The sequence below is a fragment of the Haliaeetus albicilla genome, chromosome 13 (genome assembly GCF_947461875.1).
Source record: "Haliaeetus albicilla chromosome 13, bHalAlb1.1, whole genome shotgun sequence".
Classification (NCBI taxonomy): domain Eukaryota; kingdom Metazoa; phylum Chordata; class Aves; order Accipitriformes; family Accipitridae; genus Haliaeetus; species Haliaeetus albicilla.
The window spans coordinates 26,754,874-26,779,676 of NC_091495.1; the positions used below are offsets into that span (position 1 = coordinate 26,754,874).

The following is a 24,803-nucleotide window of genomic DNA, read 5'->3' on the forward strand; positions in this document are numbered from 1 at the left end:
CTGTGTGCTGCTTTGGAAGAAAACCCAGTCGTCGATATCCATTCCTTGCGTGGCTACTTTGTTCTGTCTCAACGCTTTAATGTTAAAATGGGGGACCTTTTACTATTTGTCAATGCTTTGTCTTGGCCATCTTATTTTCCTGAAAAAGGTGCGACGAGTGTCAGATTTCACCTCAGAGGGTTGAAATGTTTCAGCAGCTTTGAAAAATGGGTCTACTAAAATTTCCAGTTTTAAAAAAAGCACACAAAGTGATTAAATAATGTGGTTTGCGTTTGTGACCTGAGAAAGCTGTGGTGTCGTTAGTGTAAGACTTTTAACCCTCTACAGACAGTGCAACCAGTAATACATTCACAGGCTTCTAAGAGGTGTCAGGCACCAGTCTCTGCCGTTGAGATATTTTGCTCCCCTGCTGTTCCTGCGTTCCTGTGATGAGCGTTGTGCAAGGTTGAAACAGGAACCAATCTCACAAGGTAGTTGAAGAGAGAACTAAACAGCTGGACCTCTGGGGGGAAAAGTCAGGTTCTTCAGCTAGCTTCCAGATGAGCCACTCCCACATGTAGCTTCATACCAAGACTTGCTAACACCTACTGCCAAAAAACCCCCCAAACAACTCCCACCCCCCGGAAAAAAACCCAGAAGAAGCATTAGTACAGGATCTGTGTTCTGCAGAGGACACTGGGAGTGTCGGAATACTTCCCTGTAGTCACAGATTGGTCAGTCCTACATGACTGTCTGCCTGCGTGACTGGCTGAGTCAAGTTTCTCGTCTGTCTTCCGTGGCAGAAAATTTAAGAGTTGTTCCCAGTTGCCGGGCCAAATTGGAGTAAAGGAGGAGGAATCTGCTGTTGACCCTTGTTCGTTGAAGAGAGTTCACAGAAGCTTGAAAGAAAGCTTGAAATCTAGTGCATCCAGCCATGGTCATGGAGCGCACCTTTACATTTGTCCTACATGATGCTTGCAGGTGGATAGAGTATACAGCCTCCACGTCCACATCAGAGTCTGACGAGTGCATCTCATTTGAAAACTGTCTTCAGATTTTATGGGTCAATAAAGTCATTATTTAACATCTTCCACGCAGTGGAGTTCCTTAACTTAGATTTGCTTGCCCCAGCGGAGAATTTAAAATACGCTGTTTTGCTTCAGAAGTTGTCTTAGGCAGGAGTCATTTGATATCTTTTTTCCCTTCTCCTCAGCCCTAACTTTGCGGGGGGACTGGCTCTTCACGGATGAATAAAAGTTGAAATTTCTAGCGGTGAAAATTTGTCTCCAAGAGGTTGATGGAGCTGTAGTACTTTATCTGACGAAAGGGTCTTTTGGCATGGTGGACCTGTTCAGGACATCTGGAGTTGTAGTCCTTTATCTGATGAAAGGGTCTTTTGGCATGGTGGACCTGTTCAGGACATCTTTTATTATAAACTGTGTTTGGTGATTATTCCTTCTGTAATAAAAATGGGATTCTTTGCTTAGGCTTCATGCTAGTGTTTCAAAGAGATGGTTTAGATTTTTCCTATCTACTCTGCACATGTCTGTTATTTCCAAAGTTGCTTGACAAAGTAGAATGAACTGTGCATACTTCAGAGCAAATTTTAGCTAGGGAAATGCTAAATTCTGAAAATGTGCAAAGCCCGTTACTATTTGACGCTTCATTCTCTTGCATGTCAGATGTAGTTTCTATTTGCCATCAGAAGTAAGCTCATGGGAAATATACGGTACAATATGCATATTATATTATATGCATATTATATTATACATATATACATTCTTTTATATTTAGCTATAATGTATGTTTTTATCTCAAAATGGCCTTTTCTCTCTCCTTTTATTTTTTCCCCAGGGTCTGGAATACTGTGTCGAAAGATACAGTTTAGGTCTCGCAGGTGGAGTCTTTCCCTTGAGCGGGCAGGCCAGCGATATTAAATTACTTAGCTGTCAGACTGTAGAAAAACTTCCCAAACGTGTCGACGGAGAGGATAGCGTTAATGCAGGTTTGTTCTAATGTCCCTGTTTGGTTATTCTAAAATAAGTAGTTTTGGAATCTAAGCAATGAATGCTGTTCTGTACCCCAGTCTGTGAGTCTTGAATACCTTTACAGACTAGCTTGTTGGGCTTATGTAAAAAGAAAAAATGGGTGCTTAAGTTATAGGGGACTTCTTTAACGGAAAAAATAAGTTGTATTTTATGCTTGCTGACATGCTATAGCGATGTATGGTGGGGTCACCTGCATGAAGCTTGTCAGTCGTTTTATTCCTCCAGCTGTCGTCTTTGAACAGTAAGATGATGCTCCCCATGGCTTAGGAGTGTTACCTGAATTTTTCTTTCCCTGTTCCAACCTATGTCTGCATCTGCATCTGCATCCAGCTGGTGGCCGGTCACAAGTGGTGTTCCCCAGGGCTCAGTATTGGGGCCAGTTCTGTTTAATATCTCCGTCAATGATCTGGACGAGGGGATTGAGTGCACCCTCAGTAAGTTTGCAGATGACACCAAGTTGGGTGGGAGTGTTGATCTGCTTGAGGGTCTACAGAGGCTCTGTGGAGGGATCTGGCCAGGCTGGCTCAATGGGCCAAGGCCAACTGTATGAGGTTCATCAAGGCTAAGCGCCAGGTCCTGCTCTTGGGTCACAAGAACCCCATGCAACACTACAGGCTTGGGAAAGAGTGGCTGGAAAGCTGCCTGGCTTTGGGCCCCTCGCTACAAGAAAGACATTGAGGTGCTGGAGCGCATCCAAAGAAGGGCAGCAGAGCTGGTGAAGGGTCTGGAGAACAAGTCTTACGGGGGGTGGCTGAGGGAACTGGGGTTGTTTAGCCTGGAGAAAAGGAGGCTGAGGGGAGACCTTACCGCTCCCCACAAGTACCTGAAAGGAGGCTGTAGCGAGGTGTAGTGTTGGTCTCTTCTCCCAGGTAGCAAGTGATAGGACGAGAGGAAATGGCCTCAAGTTGCGCCTGGGGAGGTTCAGGTTGGATATTAGGAAAAATTTCTTCACTGACTGTGTTACGAAGCATTGGAACAGGCTGCCCGGGGTTGAGTCGCCATCCCTGGAGGTATTTAAAAGACAGGGAGACGTGGCGCTTAGGGCCGTGGTTTGGTGGTGGACTTGGCAGTTGGGTTTAGGGTTGGGCTCGATGAACACAAAGGTCTTTTCCAACCTAAGCGACTCTATGATTCTACGATCTGCCTGTCCATTTCTTCCTCTCTAAATCTAATAGGTTCCTACACCTGCAGGTTCTTAAAGCAATAGCTTTCCTTGTCCATATACACAGTTACAACTCTTACGATGTCTTTCATTATCTTGCAATAATTAAATGTCCGTCTCTGGGTTTACAAATTCACTTATGCTCTGACCATATTTCTGAGCCTGCTGCAGTGATAACTTCCATGGCCCTTTGTTTTGACTGCATTATTCACCTTCCCTCTCTTCTTACTGGCCTTTACTGATGTATGATGTTTACAAAGAAGACACTTGCATGATCTTTCTAGGCTACTTCTGTTTACCATCTTTGACTTAGTCCTGAAGCGGCAACTTGCATCTCTTTTGTGATGCCATCCTCTATCAACAGTGTGTCAAAATCTAACAAAAACACCGTTGGATTTTCTCCACTTGTGTCACGTTTCTGAGGAGAGTGCCTCCTAAAAGCTTGTTAAAAACAAACACACACCACCACTCCACCACAGCCGAAAAAAAAAACCCAACCAAACCAAAATAAGAACAGCAAACCCCCTTTCTGTCTCCTTTTTATGAAGCATGAGGCATGGAGAAATACCTGTAATTTCTCTGATGGTTTCTAATTAGCTTTTATTCAGAATGTGTTCGAGTTAAGTTCTAGGCACACATGAGCTGCTGTTGGATGTGGGTTGAGGCTAGCAATGAAGCTGTCTTCTGAATTATGAAAATAATTGGTATCTTCAAAGGCACTTGCAGCAGCTACAAAACGGAAGCGGCACAGATGTTCACAATGAAACATAGTAAAGTGTGTGAGGATCCCTAAACGTAATGATGAATTCAGCAGAGAACAGAGAAACATTTTGCCAAACAAACAAACAAACTGTCGCCTTCTTCCTTACTCTGCTAGGGTAAATGATATACCACATCCTTTGCTTACATCTGGAGAATGCGTTCTCCCCAGAGAGGACAAACCATTCCACTTATTGAGAGAACTGGAGTATAACGTTGTGAATGTTTTATGTTAAAATCTTTATTCCAATTTCCCGTTTGTTGGGTTTGGGGTTTTTGTATTTATTTTGTGTGATAATTGTGTTCGTTCATTCTGAATGTGCTGGAAAGGAGCTATTCTTAAAACCTGTAATTGAGTCCAATCTGGAAATTAGTAGTGCCTGCTGAGTGATACAAGAAGAAGGGGCAGTATGACTGAAACCTGTCACAGAGATGTTTGCTATTCCGTAAATTTTTTTTGTTGTTCTCAGTGAGTGTTGTGCTTCGTGAGTGATATAACAGAATTAAGCCAAAATAGGAAGTGGTGTTTTAAACATATCAGCTATAGCGTTATTTTCTACAAACAAGAAACAATGTCTTGTCTTTTACAGTAATATCGCCTGACACCAGTGTATCACTCTTCAGCTGGCAAGTGAATACATGTGGTCAGGGAAAAGCATCTGCTTACTTGGGTGTATTTGACATTAATCGCTGGTATCATGCTCAAATGCCAGATTCACTAAGGTATATTTTTATTAAGTTGTTTTCAATATCCCTGCAAATCAATCATTTGAAAGTCGGTGTTTAGCTTATGCACTTGCTTGCTTTCAGGCCAGAAGAACTCCTTCATGATTGCCCCTATTTTGCGTTGTGGTCACTGGATGCTGTAATAAGCATGACTTCTCCAAACCCCATTTTGGATATTCTGGTACACGAGCGGAGTCTAAGTCGGGGAGTTGCTCTTTCTCATCCACCACCTGAGCAGTTTTTTCATCCAAGCTCCTACAATTTTGGTAGGTATTTCACTGCTTTTGGTAGTGATAAGCTTAAAGTGAGGTCAAATGCCATTTATTGGTTCTCCTGTTCATTGTTTGTCACTCAAAACCCATCCAAAACCAAAAAGCCCCAAACGCCCACAAGCCCAACCCTTGATTACGTTGTACTAGCAAGGTGTTTAATACTGTGACACATATCTGACAGTCTGCTGAGTTTTGGGGTTTGGTGCTTTTGTAATGTAGCCTGTGAAGTGGTGATGGTCATCAAATGAAATGAGGTTGAACTGAAGCTCAGAGCAGAGCACCTCGATAGCACTAGAGATAAAATTTCTACACGCAGTAATTATTTTCAAAAAAATAAGTTTGGAAGTGATCTGATGAAGAAAATGGGTACTCAGTGACAGCTTTCCGGATACTGCTATTTACAAAACGTAAACTGGTCATAAGCTAAGTGCGAGAGTATGGAAGGCTGTCAAACGTTCATTGTCTCTGCAGATGGTACGTGCTTGCTGAACTCCGGAGTTGTTCGTATGACTTGCATCGGCTTCCAGAAGGAGGTGATCTTTTACTGTATCTTTATTGAGAATGGCAAGAGATGAACCTTTCCTATGTTTTCTATTGCACTGCTTTCAGTGTCGGAGACTATTTTATGCCCATCCTGCCCATCCACACGCATGATTGCAATTGTGTCCTGCCAGTTTTATGCAAATGGTAACATTTTAGGTCCACTCTTGGGACTGTAAAACTACCACTGTCTCCTGTTGAAGCACGCTGAGGGATTGAATGTCTAGAGCGGAATACAACGTTGCTGTAGGAGCAAGAACAAAAATGTTGTGGAAGTTGGGGAAGGCTGTTACTTCTGCATTACCCATCAGTGGAACTGCCTCCATAGTCTTGAGTTAGGGTTTTGATGCCTGATTAACTTGAAAAAGGGGGGCAGAATGGAGAAAATGAAATATTACTTAACTGTTTGAGAAGAAATGATTTTTTTTTTTCTCCCGCACTTGGCCGAATTAAAAGTTCCAAGCCACTGCACAGCCTGTGACAAATAATTTTGAATTAAATTTCAGCTCACTAAGTGTTTCCAACATAAATCAACTTCTGCACAAACAAGCACAGAAAGGGTCTTCCAAAGTGTGATTTAAAGTTGTGTGCTAGCTTTAGCTTAGATAGAATATATTTTGTGTCAGTGTTCAGGGTAAAAAGAGGTCTGTGTATTGACAGAGAAGCTAGAGAATACTTAATTAAGCATTGCAAGGGCTGACCTTTTGTTTTACAGGATATTTTTTATAAACCGTAGCGGTTAGTTTGGCTGCCGTCTTTAAGACTCTACATAGTAGTGCTTACTGATGCAAGCTTTCTAACAACTTAAGTGAACATTTGTATTATTTCTCTTAGCGATTATTCAGAACCTTAGTGACTGAATAATACTGCTGTCTTAATCCGTAGTTTTTGATTAATGTTTCAGGCCTTGAATTTTTTAAAGAAACGTGGTCCTTTAATAAGTGAAGCCATTCATGATAGCTACAACAGGTGTCTTGTAGCTGGCTTGCTGTCTCCAACATGCGTTGATGTCCAGCCATCCAGTTTGAGTCAGGTGAGTGCATATCAGGGAATCAAGGGGGAAGTACATCCATCTTGTCTGACAGGGCTGTAGAGGCTACAAGACATGATAATCTGATTTTCCTGTTATTTGCAAGTTGCATTGAAATGCAGGTGTTGACTTGAGTTAGCAGAAGTTACAGTATTCTTCAATCCAAACTAGCGAGTTTGAGTGGGGGCAGCACTAAGAGATCTGCGTTGAGAGACCCATCTCTTAATTCCGTGCCACAGATACGCACAAGGAAGCGTGCAGGCAGTGCTGGTCATGCGCACCATAAAGCATCTTTCCCTCACAACAACCTTCACCCCATCGGTTTCTCAAAGCATTATGTTCAGTGCAGTAGCTGACTATGGGGGTGTCTCACTCGGATGCGAGCTGTTGCAAACATCAGCTTGCTGCACTAGACGTGATCACTTGCTTCCAAGGAATTGGGCTGTGGTAAACAATTACTCTCGTCAGCTCTGCCCGACAACTTCATCACCGCTCCCCCTCATCTTCCCTTCATCAGTAGGCTTTCCTGCAGCCTCTCAAAGCAGATCTTCACCTCTGTAGCCTCGTAGCCCAATTTACTCTGCTTAGACTGCCCCCTTGTTGCTGCAATGCCTGAATTGCCTTTATCTCATGACACCCACTATCTTCTCTCTGCTTTGTCCCACCATAGTGACTGCACCCCCCTCGTCACAGGTTTTCCATTTGCAGTGCACCAACCTTTCTCTCTCATCTGAAGAGTTTCATGAGAGACGGAGCCTTTGTGATGAACAGCCCCTCTTCACCCAGGCAGGATCTAAGCTAAACGATTAGCTAGCTAGTCGTCACACAGTGGAGCCATTAGTAGGAAGGGGAGAGCGGTCTTCTCACTGCCCTCATCTTCCTGTCTACTGGATCGTTCACCAGATTTGTGGAAATGCGTTAAGGCAAATAACACTTCTGCACAGTGTGGTAGCTAAAATAAGTTTCTTGGCAAGCTGCCCTAGCCCATAGACTGCTTATTTTGCAAGCCTGACGTAGACTCTTACATTCAAATGGGATGTTCTGATGTCAGCTCCGGTTTGGAAATAGCTTGGGCAATCAAGACGTGTTTTAATAACCTTTGCCGAATTGTGGCCATACCATTGAGAGACTTGTTATGCATTTGAGCAGGGGTTTCTTTTGAAAGTTCGTAAGACAAATTTCAGAATTAGGGTCAAGAAGCTGGGTTTGGAGTTTTGTTTGCCACCGTAAGTAGTATCTGGTGTGTTTCCTTGTCTGAAACCCGTTTTCAGAAAAAGATGGACATATCATATGTGTATTCCAATGTGTAGAAATTGCTTTGAATGTAATGATTTTGCCTAGAAGGGAAAGCTACTTTTGAATGTGTTTAAAAAAACACATTAAAAAAAAAACAAACAAAGAAAAAAAACCAAAAAGACAAAAGTAAAATTTTGTGAAGGGTCATTTCACCTGAAAGAAGTATCACAACACCAGCTGAAATAAGCTGCTACTTAATAATCGCACGTCTGTGCATAGCTGTGCGTTATCCTTCTCAAGGATTACCACTGCATTATAATACAGTATTTGAGCAGCCTACAATTTAAACCTATTAGAATTTAAATGTTTCACGTCTTCTTCTGTCATTTTAGAAAATGATACAGTTTTGGGTGTCTGAACTGCTTCATGTCTTCAGAGTCTAGGAAGCTGCTTGACCTTAGCTTCCCTGTTTCCGTGCAAGCGTTGCACCGTTGTCTTTGCTCTGTCCCCTTCACGCATTCCTGATGGCAAACTTCTACGCGCAAAATGCGTGACGGGTATTAGCAGAGGACGTTACCGGAAATAGTTAATTGGAACTCGGTAAACTGAGACTATACTGCAGAGGCATGCAAATGAAGGTTAGAATCAGCCTTCAGTAAGTTGAAATGTTAGAGGAAAAGCTTAACGTGTTTCTCAGACCAACAAGCAGTGCAGCCTGTGGCTAGAGTTAAGAAAAGGAATGTGGAATTAGCTGCGTGTGTACTAGTGGACTGTGTGATGTCTGAATGAGTGTACAGTTAGAAACAAACGCTTGCTGTTGCTGGTTCAGATATTGAAAGCATGTAAGATTCTCAGTTTATTTTGTCGGTTACGTTTAGGAGGAGCAGTTAGAAGCGGTATTGTCAGCTGCTGTGCAGACAGGTTCTTTAGAACTGCTGACTGGATGCATTAAACATTGGGCATCTGAAGGTAATACTTCTTACGTTGTTCTTACGTTATATATTTTTCTAGTTTGCAATTGTCGATTCATTTCTTTTTTGTTTTCTTTTTTTAAAGCGCAGCCAAGTTCTGCTGCTAATTTACAGTTTGTTCTTGAGTGGACGTGGAAGAAAGTGATCTATGCAAAAGATGAGTTTGACCAAATATGTGAGTACTAGTGTAGTCATTCTGCACACACAAAATGGTTCTTTCTGACTGAGCTTATTCAGGAATGTGGCGGTATATGGTACTGCACGGGGTTCTTTAAGCGTACTTTGAAACTCTGAAATTGCTCTGAAGGCTAATGATGTAATATTTATTCTTGAAAAGGTGTTCCGCTGTTTGATGGCTCTCGCAACTTTGTTGACCCGCAGACCTTACAGTCTCTTCAGCACTGCCAGTTGCTTTTGAGCAACCTTAGCACAGTCTTAACCTGTTTTCTAACAGAAGCACAAGAGCTTACTGAAAAAGGTTTGTAATCGTATCTATGAAATCTTTGGTATGTTTTACTAAGATTTGGAATTATGCTTGAGTTGTAAGTGTGGAAAGATGAGCTTCTGTTGGTTTTGATGATTGGAAGACAGCCAAATTTAGCTGGGAGAAGGGGCTGAAATCTGAGAAGTTGGGACTACCACTTAATATGCGTTGATTTCAGGGAAATAGTTGGTTGTGGAGTTCATGCAGGTGGGTAGGGGAGGCTACATTCAGCAAGAAGCTGTGTAAGCAGCTGGGTGGAGATTCCAGCAACCGGATGTGGTAGCGCTGCAAATGATTCCTTTTAATTCTTAGCTAGCAATTCATAATTGCATGCGAATGTTGTATTGCAAATTGCTAGAAAATACAAAGGAAGCGCAAATGAGTAATTTGTGAAGTAAGTTACTTGAGCTTCTGTAGCTTTTTACGTTATCACTTGTCCTTGGCATATTGAGGGGAAAAGAAGACTATCCCTTTGCTACGGTAAAAATCCCCGCTACGTGAAAAACAAATGTCTTATTCGTGAGTGTATTTAATAGTTCCGGCTTTAGTTTTTTTTTCTTCTAACCTTTAGTGAATCTGGTTCTTTGTAGGGGTTGCTTTTTTGGTTTGGTGGCGAATGTGTTTTTTTTCTTCAAATAAGAAGGTGCCACAGAGTGAGAAATGCAAAGACCGCGATTTCTACCGCGTTACTTCTATACTTTCTATTTGGGATGATGAAGGGGGTTTTGTAAAAATGAAAGGAATTGGATAACAAAAATCATCTTATGCCTTTTTTTCAGGTTTTACAGACTTGACAAACAAGCAGGTGGTAACTGGCCTCCTTTCTTTGTATGCACGAGTGGTCATCTGGTTCTGTCGATCCAGTCTCCTTCCAGAGGGTTTAGGTAAGCATAAACTGTAATACATTTGTAACAGGGAGACTATCCAGTAAGTGATTCCGATGAACACATGCTTAGCCATGTTTTTGTAAATGTTTTGTCAGTGCTGAAGTTCTGTTGGTGAAACGGAGATTTTACTGGTTTTTTCAAATACATAGTGCAGAATAATGCAAGCAGTTTCTTTCCTGGATGATCCTTAGAAAGAGCAATAAGCCTCTGACTTGAAGGAGTTGCTTGTGTCCACAGCTTGAAAGACTTGGGATTTTAAACAAATTACTATTCCACCAGAGATAGTGGAATGCTTGTTTTTACAGCAAAGGCATTACCTGCGTGTTTGGAACTTTTTATTCATTGCTTGAGGAAAAAAGACACCTCGGCAATACTTCTTTATTTGGGTGGATTATAAAGTCTATTGTCAGCCTTCATTGTCTCACAGATGCTCACATGACATGTTTAAGAAACCATTCCCTTTGAGAATTGTCCTTTCTGTAGTGAGCTTCTGTTTGCAGTACGTGTTCTGAATGCTACCTCAATTGTAAACTTGAAATGGCACTTGAGAGAAGAAGGAGTTGAGTCTTGTGTCTTACCGCTCCGTTAGCAAAGGCAGAAAGAGGATTGGCTTCTTTCAAAGTTGGAGGCTTGCCTGTGCTTCTTGAGGCTTAGCTCGTATGATCTTCTGTCTTTTTAGTCAAACGTTTTAGTTTCAAAATGTGATATTGCTGCTTTAACTTGCTTTTACTTTATTGCCTGTAGATGATGATGCGCGTTTGGGTAGACCTTTCTACAATTACCCTCTGATTCAGAGCTACTACACTGGTCATCGACAGAAACTTGAGCGTTTATCAAGGTAAGCCTTACAGGAGAACTCGAGAACACTTCCACTGCGAAATCAGAAGTGGCAGTGAGTGGCTTTGCTACCAACAGTTGGTATTTGCTCTGCTTAATGCAGTTGCCGGCAATCCTCTTCACTTCAGTGATGCATGCGTTCTCTTGAACACGGAGGTTACTTTCCTGTGTTACAATATTTGTATATACCTCTGCTTAGTACTGTTTGTTGGCATCATCGTTTCTTGGTAGCGTACTTAATCCAGCGGCCAATCTGTATCATTTGGTACTACTGAAAAAGGTCATGTGTTCAGGATAGGGTCAGCGATCTCCCGTTCAGCAAAGCACGGTGTTCGCAGAACAGGTGTTTTGGACAGAGAAGAAAGCAAGTTTTAAACCCCAAACAAACCTCATCTCGTTTATTGACTAGCGAGCAAGGGTAATAACTGTATTGGCCTAAATCACAAGTACATTTGTGTGATTTGATGAGATAGTCAGAGTTCGATGTAGTTGGCACACCTAGCACTCTACTGGCTGTTGGATAAAAGTCACTTGCTGAACGTGAACTCTCTTTGCTGCACTAGCTCACTAGCATATAGGTGATATGCCTTGGATTAGACGAGAATAGATTTTTCTTTGGAAATTGTGCTGAAAACTAAATAAAGAGCTAACGAAGCTTAGGCTATGGCACCGCAAACAAGAACAGGATGCTGCAAGATGAGTTAAGGTGCAAGCTGCGGTGTAGTGGCTATTGACTTTAAAGTTCATCTTACTTAGCTTACTTCTCAAGTAACTTACATACCGGCTCAGGTGTTCCTTAGAAGCATACAACCTCCAGTGTGCTCTTTCTGCTTCTTATTACGGGGAAATTAAAGGGTAGTGTCACAGTCAGCCAAAGATTGCGATGGACTTGTGAAGAAAGCAGTTTTTAAAGGTTCACCCATCCATGGTTGTAATGGTCTGTGCATAGAAACATAATGGGTATGTGCATAGAAACATAAATGCTGCTTAAGATGACACTAAACTTCACCTGTATGCTCAGCTTTCTGAAAACAACTTTTTTTCAGTAACAAAAGTGAGATGCTGAGAACAAAATCTGAACTTTCCGTGGTGGTGTCTTCTCACAGCTGTGTATTGGGACACTCCAACGGGAGGCATTAGACTTGCGTTAAAGAATAGTCCTGGTATTTTGATACTGTTCCCTTTCCTCTGTTAGACAGTAGGAGAGTGGTTATTTCTGGCACATAAAAAACTTTGTTCACACTTCCTTTGTACTACAAGTAAGACAGCAAAAGAGAGAACCTGAAAACGAAAAGGTCCCTTAGCAGGGGAGCTTTCCAGGATGTCTGTTTGGAACTCCTCTAATAATTCAGTATGATCTAACAGACGTCTTTCATCTGACTCAGACATTTCTTTCATGTGCGTTTCAAGTCATAATCATGCCTTTGTGTGTTTGTCACTTTCTTTGCCTCATGGGAGCTTTTTTTTGTTTGGTTTGACTGGAGGAGATCTGTTACACTGAGAGGCTGGCATTAGCGTTTGACTCTCCAAATCCTTGCTACCTTTTGTTCCAGAGGAAAATGGGATTCTGACTGCTTGATGATTGATGGAATGGTTTCCCAGTTAGGAGACCAAGTTGAGAAGCTGTGGCGGAGAGATGAAGGAGGAACTGGGAAATACCCACCTGCTAGTTTACACGTGAGTGTTATGTTCACTGAAAACAGCCACGAACCCCCCAAAGCCCCACCCAAAAGCCAATGATTCATGAAAGACAGGAGTTTTTAAAAAACTCTTGATTTTTCATTTTCAGGCACTGCTGGATCTCTATTTGCTAGAAGGCATTGAAGAAAGCTACAAACATGCAATTGTATCCTTTCTCGTTATTTTTACTACACCTTCAGCACACGCACATAAATGTTCTTAAATGTTTGTCACCTGCGCGTTTAATAACGTTTTTGAATTTATGCTTCCAACACAGTGCAAGTGAAAACATTTAGTTTAGAATGAAGTTGTGGACAGGAGCATTGCTTTATTTCTTTGTACTGTGGATTCTTTATGATTTTTTTTTTTTAATGTTTTGTTGCAAAGTCTTTTCTGACATGCGAAAACAGGTTTACTGAGAAATGTTAAAGATAAAAATCTCCCTTGGTTTTTCTCAAAACTTAGCACAGTTTTTAATTATTTAAAGCACCCGTATCTGTAGCAAACGGCTGCTTACTAGGATGATGCAGTAATACGTGCTGCTTGAGAGCAGAAGGATTTCTAACCGGTACCTGATTTTTGCCCAGTTCATCCGTCTTCCAGCCCAGATAGCAGTGCTTGCTTTTGTTCTGTTAGAAGTGCAGGCACGCCGAATAAGAAGGAGAGAGAAGAGAAAAGTCATTGGGCAGAAACTTAATTTTTAAGCTGCTGAAATATACAGAATTACTTTTTGTTGTTTGCTGCCTAACCCGAGAGGGGAGCCTAGAGAGCAAGGGGTTTAAAAACGGTTGTACCCCAGAGCTGCCTTATTAGAATATGTCCCTAAAAACAGATGTCAGAAAGAGAAAATGACACTACCGATGAGTGATCCGCATACTGTTTTAAATCCCGTGTCAATCATTCAGTGCTACGTTGTCTTGTAAGGACACCTTCATTTACATTGTTCTATATACTCTGGAAATGAGGAAAAAAACCACTGGTAGAATTTGTTTGCTTTAATAATTAAGCATTGGATGTTCAGGTGTTTTGAATGTCCAGCTGGTAGCTCCAGTGACTAAAGAGGGAGCCTGAGTTTGTAACAACGGAAGTATTTAAGTATCTAAAGTTAACCTTTCTGAATGCCTTACAGAAATCAAAGAGTATTTCTTTCTGGCTACTTATTCAGAATGCAGTTTTGTGGTTAGGACCTGACCGTCCTCAGGTTATAATAGCTCCAAATGGCAAGACTAATACGGCAGTATTTTCTGCTTCCTACCACTTGTATATTCTGATTTCACTGTGTTTTTTGAAACGTGATGTGATAAATGTTTGGTCTTCCAAATTGATTAGCCTTAACTAGATACTTGATGTCAGACAATTTACTTGCTGCTAGATATCACGCATTCCTTTCCGAATAAAACAGAGACTTCAATCGACTCCTTCCCAACTGCCTTTGCTATCCCTTGGGGACTTGTTAAGCTTGTTGAAGGTTTTTGGCTTCTAGATCACAATGATTACGAAGTAAGTACGTTACAGTTCAGTTAGACATCCCTTACAGTCCAAAGCTGTAATCTGTAAAATGATTTTAAAAAATCGGTGCTTAGCTACTAACAGGTGCTACCACATTAGAAGCCCTTTTGTCATACTGCTACGACATCTTCAGCAATAAGTTATAATCTGAAATTTTCTTTTAGCCACTTTGACGGGAAATTGATTAAAACAAAGAAGAAATCAACTTTAATAATGCTTGATATTTGCATTTTCAAAGCCATCCATTTAGGTTGTTTTCAGCAGACCGATGGAGCGCTTCCTCAAAGACAGTGTTTTAGGTACTTTAAATATTAAAACTATGATCATAGCAGCAAGGTTTGAGGCAGAAGACTGCAGAAGTGACTGTTCAACCTAATTCACGTTCTTTCTGATGCTGAAGGTTGTTCTTTGCCTGTCACGAAGTTAATATAGCTGTTTGTCTGGGAGAATAGCTTATTATTTAGTAATGTATTTATAAAAAGTGGTGTTTGTAGACAGAGATTTGGTTACTCTGGAAAAGTGTGAATTACTCCTTTTAAAACACTCGCTTTGTTCTGTACGGCTAACTGGATTTTTTTTTTTTTGCAAATACTTGAGAATTTTTATCTATAGTAGTTAGTCATCTAAGTTTATTTAACACACGTCCACCCTTACTTAAGATACTTTTGAATGTTCTTGTGGCGTGCGTGCATGTGCATATCATAATACACCTGACCTCTAACCTCTACAGAATTCACTGGCCCTGCTCTTTCATCCAGCTACAATCAAAACTGTGTCATGGCAGCACAGGAGAATTATTCAATCCCTGATGTGCCAAGGAGAGCGTAGGCGAGCCCTCAGATACATACAGATGATGAAGCCAGCAATGTCAAGCAGCAGTGAAGTGCGGCTTTTCCTCACTGTGTTGTTGTCCAATAGGTAAAGAAACCTATCCCACCGTTTTGGCATTCAAATATTGTGAAGGGTGGAGAACAAATAATACGAATCACCATGCCCTAAATTCCCTTTAAACTCTGAATACAGTCGTTTGGGGGCATCTTTTTGGTTATTCTGTTAATATTCCTTTACATCTCAAAAAATTTAATTGCAGGTGCGTGGTGGAGGCTTGGGGTCTGTTGCAGCAACATGCCACCAGGTTAAACATCAAAGAGCTGTTAAAACATGTGTATGAAATCTGTCAGGAGATGGGACTAATGGAAGACTTACTGCAGCTACCTTTCACAGGCACTGAACAAGTAAGTGTGGACACGAAAAAAATCGTAACGGTCTCTTTGAAAAGAGAAGAGGCAGAATCATGACAGATTTTTGAAATGTGTTATTTCTCATAGGAGTGTTTGGAGAAGATTTTACAGAGCAATGCTGCTGTTCGGAATCTTAGATTTCCTTTAGACCACCATGTGCAGCGTGCCAACTATATCCCAGCGCTGCAGTCGAATCGTTCAATGAACGTTAATCTTACGGTAAGCATGAAAGTTCTGTCAAGTGTGCAGGTTTCTGTTAGGTGTTACTAACCATTTTTGGTAGTAAATAAAATAAAAATCAACGCTTTGTTTTTTATACCATTCTTTGAAATACTAGGAATAAGTTTCTACACTTTCCGTTACAGCTGAACCTAAAAGTTGAACAAAGTATTTCACTACTCCAAAGCTACTGCGTGAAGTTATAAACTAAGTGTTGCAGACCATTGTTGACTCCACTTAAAATAGTTTGTTTGCATCTAAGGAATAATGGTTTAGATTGCTGAACGCTGTTTGTGTCACTCCTTTCTGTGGCATGAAGAGTATGTTGTACGTCACCTCTTGAATCTTGCACACAACTTTATTTTTCTAGCTGAGAGCAGTCTGGATGCCAATCCGCAGGTAAAATCTGTGTGCTGGTTCGGTTTTCTTTTTATTTCCTCCGGTTATAGCATGAGCTCTGCGATTCCACAACTTCTGTTTTACCCCTTTGATGACAGAAATTCTTATCTAACTTCTGTTTCTCAAAACAGCCAGATTAAATTTTGCGTTTTGCGAACTTCTGTTATGAATCTGTGATACATTTTCTGTTTTCCGGAACCATAGTTTTCCAGTGGATCGCACTTATAAGGTGGTCTTGGAAGGTTTAGGTCCTGCATTTGAAAACATTCATTCGGCCAGAAGGTGTGTGTAGGTAGCCTTTTCTTACTCGTTTTAATATTCACATCATTGCACCCACTGTAATTTGCAGTTGCCCTGAATATTCAGTCATCTCGGACATTGGTGTTTCAGGAAAAACAAGGGAAAGCCTGCTATTTCGTAAGCCATTTGAAAATTGCGGGTGAGGACAAGCGTATCGGAGTAAGGTTCTGCCGAGTGCCAGAATTGTTTCAGCTTGAAGTTGTAGGTTCTGTTCTTGTCGTAGTCTGCCTTGCCCTTTGCTGAAATTACCAGGTGGAACTGGTGTGTGCCGAGGAGTAGAACTTGCTGCTCCTCTGTGCAGTGGCAGTATTTTACAGTATCTGTGGAGGAAATGTATTCACTAATTAGAAATAGCAGAGATAGTTGTGTGCAATGAACTTCTTGTAATCAGTTACCTTCTTGCTTTATGCTTTTTGTTCATCAGAATGATCGTGAGCCTGGCTTGAGAGAGAGAGCAGTTGCCAGGAATTCTACATTGCACCAATGTGGCAAGATCCTTCCTAGAGTTCATAGGAAACTGGCCAGAGAGAGAGCCAAGCCTTACCACTTGCCTTCATCGGTCTCAAGAGAAGGTAATTTCTTAGAGGAGGGAAATACAACGGACAACTGACCACGACTTTGATCACGCAAGGCTGATATTTTTTCCCCTCTTGCTTTACAGTCGCAAGAGCAAAGCCGTTATCAACAGTAACAAAACAAGCAAATGCAGGAAATGTGCGTACAAGAGCAACGTTCATCAGTAATGTATTGTCCAAAATTGGAGAAGTAGGGGTAGGAAATGAGCAGAAAACCAGTTGCTCACACCGTGATAGGTAAGCAGCCTTTTAACAAAGTTTAGTCTTGAGCTGCGTGTTTGGAGAGAGAGAGAGAGAGAGAGAGAGAAATCCACTTGAATTATGTTAGTGTTTTGGAGGGAAGGGGCACCTGAATAAAGCTTTCTTTGGCTTTTTTGCACCTACAGGAGATAACATTTAAGAATCAATTCACCGTAAGTAATACCTGGAGCGAGAGTTCTTCTGCTATGATAATCTCATTTATGCAAATACATCTATTTACATTACAGTAAATGTGTTTACAGAATTTAAGGTAGCTGAAACGAAAACCATGATTGCCAACAAGCTATTGGTGTACAGGTTTTGGTAGACTTGATTGTGTGATCAAATAGTAATCTTTTACCACTTTGTGCCCAGTTTCTGCTTCGTTTCTGCCTTTTTCTTTTTTTTTTTTTACTCAAAACCAGGCAGAATTGTAAAGAGCAAAAAAGAAGCTAGCAGTTGTCAGATGATTTTCCTAGAGGTAGTATATTCAAGGTGAAACTTGAATTCTGGTACGTTTGGACTTGAGGGGAGTGAAAGTCAGTTACATTTTCCTTTTCATTCTAGGCCTAGAGCTACAGAACCACCAGTCATAACACGTCCTCTCCCTGATGCAGAGTTGCCCGGTGCATTTGTTGGGACACCCGTTAACAAAATTTAGCTTTGTACCTGTTAAAGAAAAGGTCGGCTTGGGGACACAACTAAGTGGAGAATTTGAAGTGGCCCCAGCATTGAAATGCAGAGGAATTTTCTTCTGACATGAGAATTACATCACTTGTGCAATGTAAAATTGCATTACTCTTGCCTCAGATGGCAGGGATTTAGGAAATGAAGTGTGACATGTCACGAAATAATGAAAAAACAAGAGAAGGCCTGCAACTTGTTCATGGGCCTGATACATCAGCCCAGCAGTGAGGGTTCACCTGTATTTCTTGTTCATTGAATGTTTTTGTTATGTATCATCTCAGATGTCTTGAGCGCAGCATGATTTTATTTCATGTATTTATTTATGTTCATATTTTCAATTGTGTATCTTCACAGATTGCTGGATTTGGTGGTTCGTCCTGTTCCTTCAACTTCTGCAGCACAGGGTGGTAGCTGGCAGTCACCATGCGGCGCTTCTACTTCATTCACGACATCCAGCCCATTGAAATCAAATATGCTTGGTTGCACCTCACAAAAGAATTTTTCAAGAGCATCAGAGCTGAATTTACTGGAGACACCTCTTGTGGTTAAGGTTTGTGTTTTAAAAAACAGGATCAACCAACCGAACCAAAAGCCTGTAAACTTTGTTTAACATGAAACCACCAAAGTACTTAACACAAACCCTGTTGGATTCAGACTGTGGAATGTTTTCAGCATGCGTGTGGTTATTGGACGTAGCATCCTTTTGGAAGCAGGACGTTGGGAACAGTCTTGAAGAGGGAAAGTTTAGTTCTAAGTTAACTGCCGTACGCACATTGTCCCATAGCTTTGTGAAATACTTTGTTCCATGCAATAAAAACGAGTGTAAGTTAAAAATTGGACTTCTCAGTGCACATAGATCCTTAGAGATGCAATTTGTAGCTTAACCGTCTCATTGTTTAAGTGCTCGATAGCTCTGTGGAGTTTGACTTGCATGCCTACAAGCAAGAATGTATATGCTTCAGTTTCTTAATCCACTTAAGGGAATGGCAACGTAAGTGATGCCAGTTAAGCGATGTCAGTCTCTGTCAAATTCAGTGATGGCTTTTTGCGGGGATTCTGCGTATTGATGCTTGTGACAAGAAGATGCCATATCCTTGTTTCTTCAGGAAATTAATTTGAACGCTAACATTTTATGTTGCATTAATTAAAAAAAAAAAAAAAGAAGAAAGAAGCCAAAAGAGTCATAAGAAACATAAAACGCATGGTTTTTATACCGTTAAGTTTTTTGTCCCTTTGGAAAAAGAGCAGTGCAGAGGCTAAACTTTGTCCTCTCTGCTGGTACAAACTCAGTTTAATTTGAACTAATACTTTAGTTGTGTGCGGTGAACTTCTTGTAATCAGTTACCTTCTTGCTTTATGCTTTTTGTTCATCAGAATGATCGTGAGCCTGGCTTGAGAGAGAGAGCAGTTGCCAGGAATTCTACATTGCACCAATGTGGCAAGATCCTTCCTAGAGTTCATAGGAAACTGGCCAGAGAGAGAGCCAAGCCTTACCACTTGCCTTCATCGGTCTCAAGAGAAGGTAATTTCTTAGAGGAGGGAAATACAATGGACAACTGACCACGACTTTGATCACGCAAGGCTGATATTTTTTCCCCTCTTGCTTTACAGTCGCAAGAGCAAAGCCGTTATCAACAGTAACAAAAGTTTTGGCCACAGCTGCTTCTGGTTTTCCTGCGTTTACTCCTCGGTCTATTCTCAGATCCAGCCTTGGCACTACACCCCTAGCAACTCCTTCTGCATCTCCAGGACGATCTCTACCTCCTCCTCTACGAGCAAAGGAGCGCAGAGTATCTTTCAGGGAAGAGAACTTGAATGCAAAATGGACTGTTCGGGTATGCTGGCCTGTAGTTAGTGATCTTTATAGTTAAAGGCTTTACAGACTGTGATTTGATTTAGGTTTTTTTCAAGTTTTCCAAAACTCCTTATATTGAGAACTGGAGTAGCAAATCAGAACGGCAGACTTGAATTTGGTCAAAAAAGGTTATGTTAGACCTGTAACATCACCTGCCTGCAGGAACATATTCATAACAAATACCAGCGACCTTGGTGGTTTTTACTCCAGCATCACTAGGCGCTGTGATTGTTCCAAATTGCATGTGTGCAGCTTCCCGCTATACCTTTTGAAATGGTGGTATGGCAGGAAGGTAAGGAATACAGATTGAGTCAGTTGTTTGGGTTCGTTAAGCTTTGTGAATGAAACACCTCTGAAAGCAACAGAAGTCATGAGCCGCATTTACTTTCAGTCTCTCTTTTTGCAAGGCCTGGGTTTCCTTAAGTTATGGTAAAAATAGGCTGCCGATGAAGAGAGCTGTATGGCTGTCTCTTCTCTAGCCCTAAAGTTCTTGGTTTTGCTTCTTGCCTTGCACCAGCGATAGCATTCGTATAGTTGTCAAATGAAGTCTGTCCACCTGGAAGTTGCCCCCTTCTGCTCCTCCTTTTGTTCTGTCAGGTGGCTTCCCTGATTCAGCTCGTCATGCAGTTGCCAAAGTAGTGTACCAAACGGACGGGGGCATGTGCTAGTATCTACCTGTAGGAGCTTTCCGTACCTGTACTAACAAATTGTCTTCACCTGTTTTTATCGTAGCTGTTATTGCCTGTTATAAAGAGCTACTCAGCTGTAAGAAGAGGCTCTCTCTCCTGTAGGAAGTTCTTAGTAATAGTGCAGTGTGGCCGGATTAATTTACTTGTTCCACGCCACAGGCATAGTGAACGCTACAATATGTTAGTAGTGCATACAAGCTGAAAAGGCAAGCATAAAAAAAGAGAAACCTTGGAGTTACGATTTTAGGTACGCAAAGCTCCCTCTTCTTGAAAGCACAGTAGTGAACCCAATGACCAGCCTTGAGATGACAGGGTAAGCAAGCACTTACAAGGCCCACTTCATCTTAATTCTCCAAGGTTGTGGAAACTCAATAAGCAGTCAACAGTGTGATTGGTTTTTACACTCCGCTTTAAAAGCTGAGATAGTGCTAGCATGAGAACTAATTTTGTAGCGCCTTGCTTAAGGTGACACTTGTAAAACTGACAAGTATCGGTATATATTTGTTCTTTTTTTTTGTCTTGCTTTGACAAAAAGCATATGTGTGATCTTGATTGTGAACTTTCTTTTTAAAAAATAAAGGTAACGGAAGATAATAAAGCACCATCTGGAGTTTCATCTGAGCATCATCACGGAGCGGTGGAGGATGCTTGGTCTGAAAGTAGAGATAAACCAACTCTGTTTCCTCTGAGCAATCCCGAGGAAGGTGGTGCTGAAGTGGAAGAGTCTGGAGATGGTTTGGAGAAAACAGATGTCAGCAAAGAAAACAGTAACTTCTCTGCCAGGTCAGACCAAGCTGCTTTGGAGTATCATGATGCAAAATCACCTGGCGATTTTGAAGATGAAGTCATCTTTATAGCTGCTAATCCAGCTAATTCTTCCACTGAAGAAACTGCCGATTTTGAAGAACTGGAGAAGGAGGAAGACAGTGAAATAGTTGAAGAGAAACCCTTCCCGATGGAACAACCAGATTCATCAGAACTGAGAAAAGCAGCTGGTGTGTTTCCTGCTATGATAACCTAAGCTTCTGCATTTTTCAAATGTCTTCAAAAGGCTAAATTACTGATGGGTGCAACAGTCCATGATGAGCATTCACAAATGTCCGAGGCACTTCCTTGTCCTAGGCTTTTAAAATTGCCACTGTGTTTTGAGCCCTTTTTTAGGTCTCGTGGACATTCTGAATGTATACTGCTTTTGGCTGGCATTTCTTGTGTGTAATTGCAGCGGAGAGGCAGCAGCGACTTGTGGGAGTTTTGAGAGGGGTACAAGTTGAAAACTTAGGCTTCTGGTTCTGTTTTAGGGGTACTTCTGTAGGCTGCAGGTTTTTTTACAGCACGTTTAGCGTATGGCGTGCTTTGACTAGATAGGTAATTTTTTGTTGTTTTGTTTTTTTTCCCCCCTCGTTAGTGCTCAGTTAAATAGTTTTCTTTGGGAAGTGAGTCTGCTTGTGTATCTGCTTCTCATTACAGCTATGCTTGCTCCTTTTGCTGGCTCAACAGCTTATGCAGCCTTTTCCAAACCTGTTTCAGCTGGTCTTTGGTAATTCAGCTCAATTCAACTCATTCAAGCCAGTGCAGCTGCTGAGGATGTGTTCATATGAGCAGGTCTGCTGGCAGATTAGAAGAGATGTCGCTCACTAGCTGGTGAGCAGTGATGAAGAGCAGGGAATGACAGTAGTGCAGGAACAGGGAGAAGATGTGTAAACACAGCTACGGTCAGGATCGGACAAACAGAGCTCAGTCCGCTCAGCTCCTTATAACAAAAGTTTGCTATTCCTGGGAGAGGTATGCAAGTGTCGGAGTTCTGCGTCCGAGGTCTCGAAACAGTTTGTAGCGGGGAGCGTGTACTCCAGTATCAGCGCATCATATGCAGCCTGATTCAGTCCTAAGCCTGAGATGATTCCGGAGGATCCTGGAGAGTGACTGCTGCTCCTGAAGCTCCCCAGCTCCTTTTCTTTTTCAATAAGAGCAGTGCCCAGACAGGGACTCCGTGTACATGGGTAAAAGGGGTTCTCCAGGTCTGAGTGTTTCTAGTAAGATAGGTCAAAACATTTGCCTGTCTGATTTTAGCTGCCCTGTGTTTGGACAAGAAATCAAGGGTGCTTTTCCTTAAAAATAATGAGAAGGTCCTAATCATTAAAGAACAACCTTATGAAGAAAGTTTGTCATTGCCGGACTATGGTACAAACAGTTCTGTACAATTTCAGTACTCTGGGAGCGTTAGAGGGCAGTCAGTATAGCTCTTGTTTGGCCTGAGCTAGCAAAATTATCCCAGTCCTGCGTACTGTCTGCAAAGGTAATTGTTGGATCTGGAGGAAGCAGACGGCAGAAACAAAGAAGAAGAGGAGGAGGGTGTCTCTAAAATTTGGCCTGTTGAGAGAAAAGCAGGCTAGCAAGCAGTTGGGTTTCAACACCACCAGTCAATCGCTAGAGAAAAGAACAGGAGACAACCCTAGATGCATTCTTATAGAAGAGGGGAAATGAAATCAAGAAAGGAAAGAAGCATTGCTGGGATGAGTTAAATATCCAAAGAGAAATAAGAAAAACTTATGACCCAATTTTAAGAAGGAGGGGTGTTTCCCGAGGTTTTTATGTATTAGGTCAGTACCATATCAAGTTGAGTTTGTAAACAGAATGTCAATGGCCATGTTGTTTTCTTGACGGAAACTATGCATCAGACTTCTTGTTTTACTGGACAGAAGAACTCAGACCTTCTGTGCATTTGAAGTCTTGGTAGCGTTCTTTTGTTAGATCACCATCCTAGGTGAAATGCGTTACGGCTCTCTTGAAAATCATATGAGCATTTTAAAAGAAATGATGTTAAGTGCAACAGGGAAGTCACCCATCTGTCTGTTTTTGTAGGATTTGTGGAAGAATCAAATGCTGACCGTCTTACCCTTCCTGAGGATGGTAAATGGTTGTTTAAAGCTGCTGAGGCTGCTACTTCTGGGACTGCAAGTGAAGGGTAAGTTTATGAAATAGATACACCTTTAGGTTCACACAACATGTGACTGCTGGCTTTCCTGTGTTTGAAAACTATGATTTTTGAGCTGGTATTGGTTCTCTCCTGTGTTCTTAAATACAACAGGTTTCCTGTTCCTTTCTGTCTGTGGACAGAACTAATGTGGCATGAATAGAAGTCAAATTGACGAGCTGTCAGTTTGAGCCTTTTTTCTCAAATCATTGCAGACCCCAAAGTAGTGGGATAAGGATTTCATTCAGCAGGCTATATGCACCTTCGTACAGTTTGAGGGGGTTACTAAGCAGATACTGTGAAGAGAAGCCCTGCTTTTGTCTGAATGTTATGTCGGTGAAAATTACACCTGAGATTCCTGTAACTTTAGTGGGTTTATTGTGGGGCTTGAATACTTTCTGGCAGTATTTTATACACTTAATTTCTATTTTCTGTGTGTGGTCGATTAGCATCTATTTGTTTCTGGAAAGGGAAGCAGTTTTCTCACCAGGTACTTTAAAAGCTGCAACTGCTTAGTGAGAGACGTTAGCGATGAAATAACCCTTAATTTCAAGCGGTAACTTACAGTGGCACAAACTTTTGTTCAGTTGGTTCTAGACCTCGAGTATGGCAGTTGCACTCTTTCTACGGAAGACAAATAATATATTATTCTTTAATACAACTCTGTTGTTATGTTATTACCCAGTGTGAGATAGCTGGGAAGAATGTTAAGTACTTGATTTGTTGCACAAGATGAGTCGGGAATTGAATGTCGATGTGTTGGTAAAGGAATTTCTCGTTTTTCTTAGTTTTTTTCTGTTTGGAAACTTGAAGACTTTACAGTGAGAAAGTAATTTGTAAAGCTCTTCAAGGTTTGTTTTGAAGCTTTATGATGGATTTCTCTCTTTCTGTTCGTGCAGTGAAGCAAACCAGCAGGAGTCCAAAATGTCCTCTTCATCAGAAGAAAAAGCCATACCAGTTGCAACAAACCCACAGCTTTCTGAATCCCTGCAGGCAGAGGGTGAATGTACGTACAGTATGTGGGAGATGTCCTGTGAGTTAAGGTAGCTGAAGGCCTCAAGTAAAACGTGCAGTTTGCCATAGCGCTACAGGTGTCTCAGACTGAAGTAGTACTAGCATGTTACCGCTACCTTTCATTAAACTGTGGAGAGAAGAATACCCTCCTCAGAGAAAGTCCTTGTAGCAAATGCATAGCCAATGTTCCTGTTCTGGACAAAGGTACTGAGAAAACTGGTAGAATGTAAAATGTTAGAAGGAGAGATCATTATTTATTTCGGTGTTGTACACCACTAGTAATTTGTGTGCTATGGGATCTGCTGCTTGAGTTACTATTTTGAAAGATGATGCATCCCTCAGTATTCAGGCTGTGAAGAATAACTAGCTCCCAGGTAGATGGTTTTGGTTTCTAGCGCTTGGGGAAAGCCCGATGTATGTGGCAGGATGGAGAACTGTATTCTTGGCTCCTGCTCCCTCTGTTACTTCCTGTTGCTTAAACGCATCTCATTTA

The 24,803-nt window shown here is 41.5% G+C and overlaps 1 protein-coding gene across 1 annotated transcript in view; it reads left to right on the plus strand.

The window, feature by feature from the left end:
- Positions 1-24,803, plus strand: part of LOC138688807 (protein ELYS-like) — a 36,989-nt gene that overhangs the window by 6,545 nt on the left and 5,641 nt on the right. The window contains exons 7-30 of the mRNA XM_069801332.1: positions 1,834-1,984; positions 4,539-4,671; positions 4,759-4,940; positions 5,418-5,479; positions 6,391-6,519; positions 8,631-8,721; positions 8,809-8,898; positions 9,061-9,201; positions 9,987-10,091; positions 10,839-10,932; positions 12,485-12,608; positions 12,721-12,777; positions 13,965-14,111; positions 14,851-15,038; positions 15,211-15,355; positions 15,449-15,580; positions 16,704-16,851; positions 16,941-17,091; positions 17,662-17,748; positions 18,112-18,335; positions 19,420-19,616; positions 20,906-21,320; positions 23,185-23,287; positions 24,196-24,302. Coding sequence (XP_069657433.1) covers positions 1,834-1,984; positions 4,539-4,671; positions 4,759-4,940; positions 5,418-5,479; positions 6,391-6,519; positions 8,631-8,721; positions 8,809-8,898; positions 9,061-9,201; positions 9,987-10,091; positions 10,839-10,932; positions 12,485-12,608; positions 12,721-12,777; positions 13,965-14,111; positions 14,851-15,038; positions 15,211-15,355; positions 15,449-15,580; positions 16,704-16,851; positions 16,941-17,091; positions 17,662-17,748; positions 18,112-18,335; positions 19,420-19,616; positions 20,906-21,320; positions 23,185-23,287; positions 24,196-24,302 — 3,403 coding nt within the window. The remainder of the gene's footprint in view (positions 1-1,833; positions 1,985-4,538; positions 4,672-4,758; positions 4,941-5,417; positions 5,480-6,390; positions 6,520-8,630; positions 8,722-8,808; positions 8,899-9,060; positions 9,202-9,986; positions 10,092-10,838; positions 10,933-12,484; positions 12,609-12,720; positions 12,778-13,964; positions 14,112-14,850; positions 15,039-15,210; positions 15,356-15,448; positions 15,581-16,703; positions 16,852-16,940; positions 17,092-17,661; positions 17,749-18,111; positions 18,336-19,419; positions 19,617-20,905; positions 21,321-23,184; positions 23,288-24,195; positions 24,303-24,803) is intronic.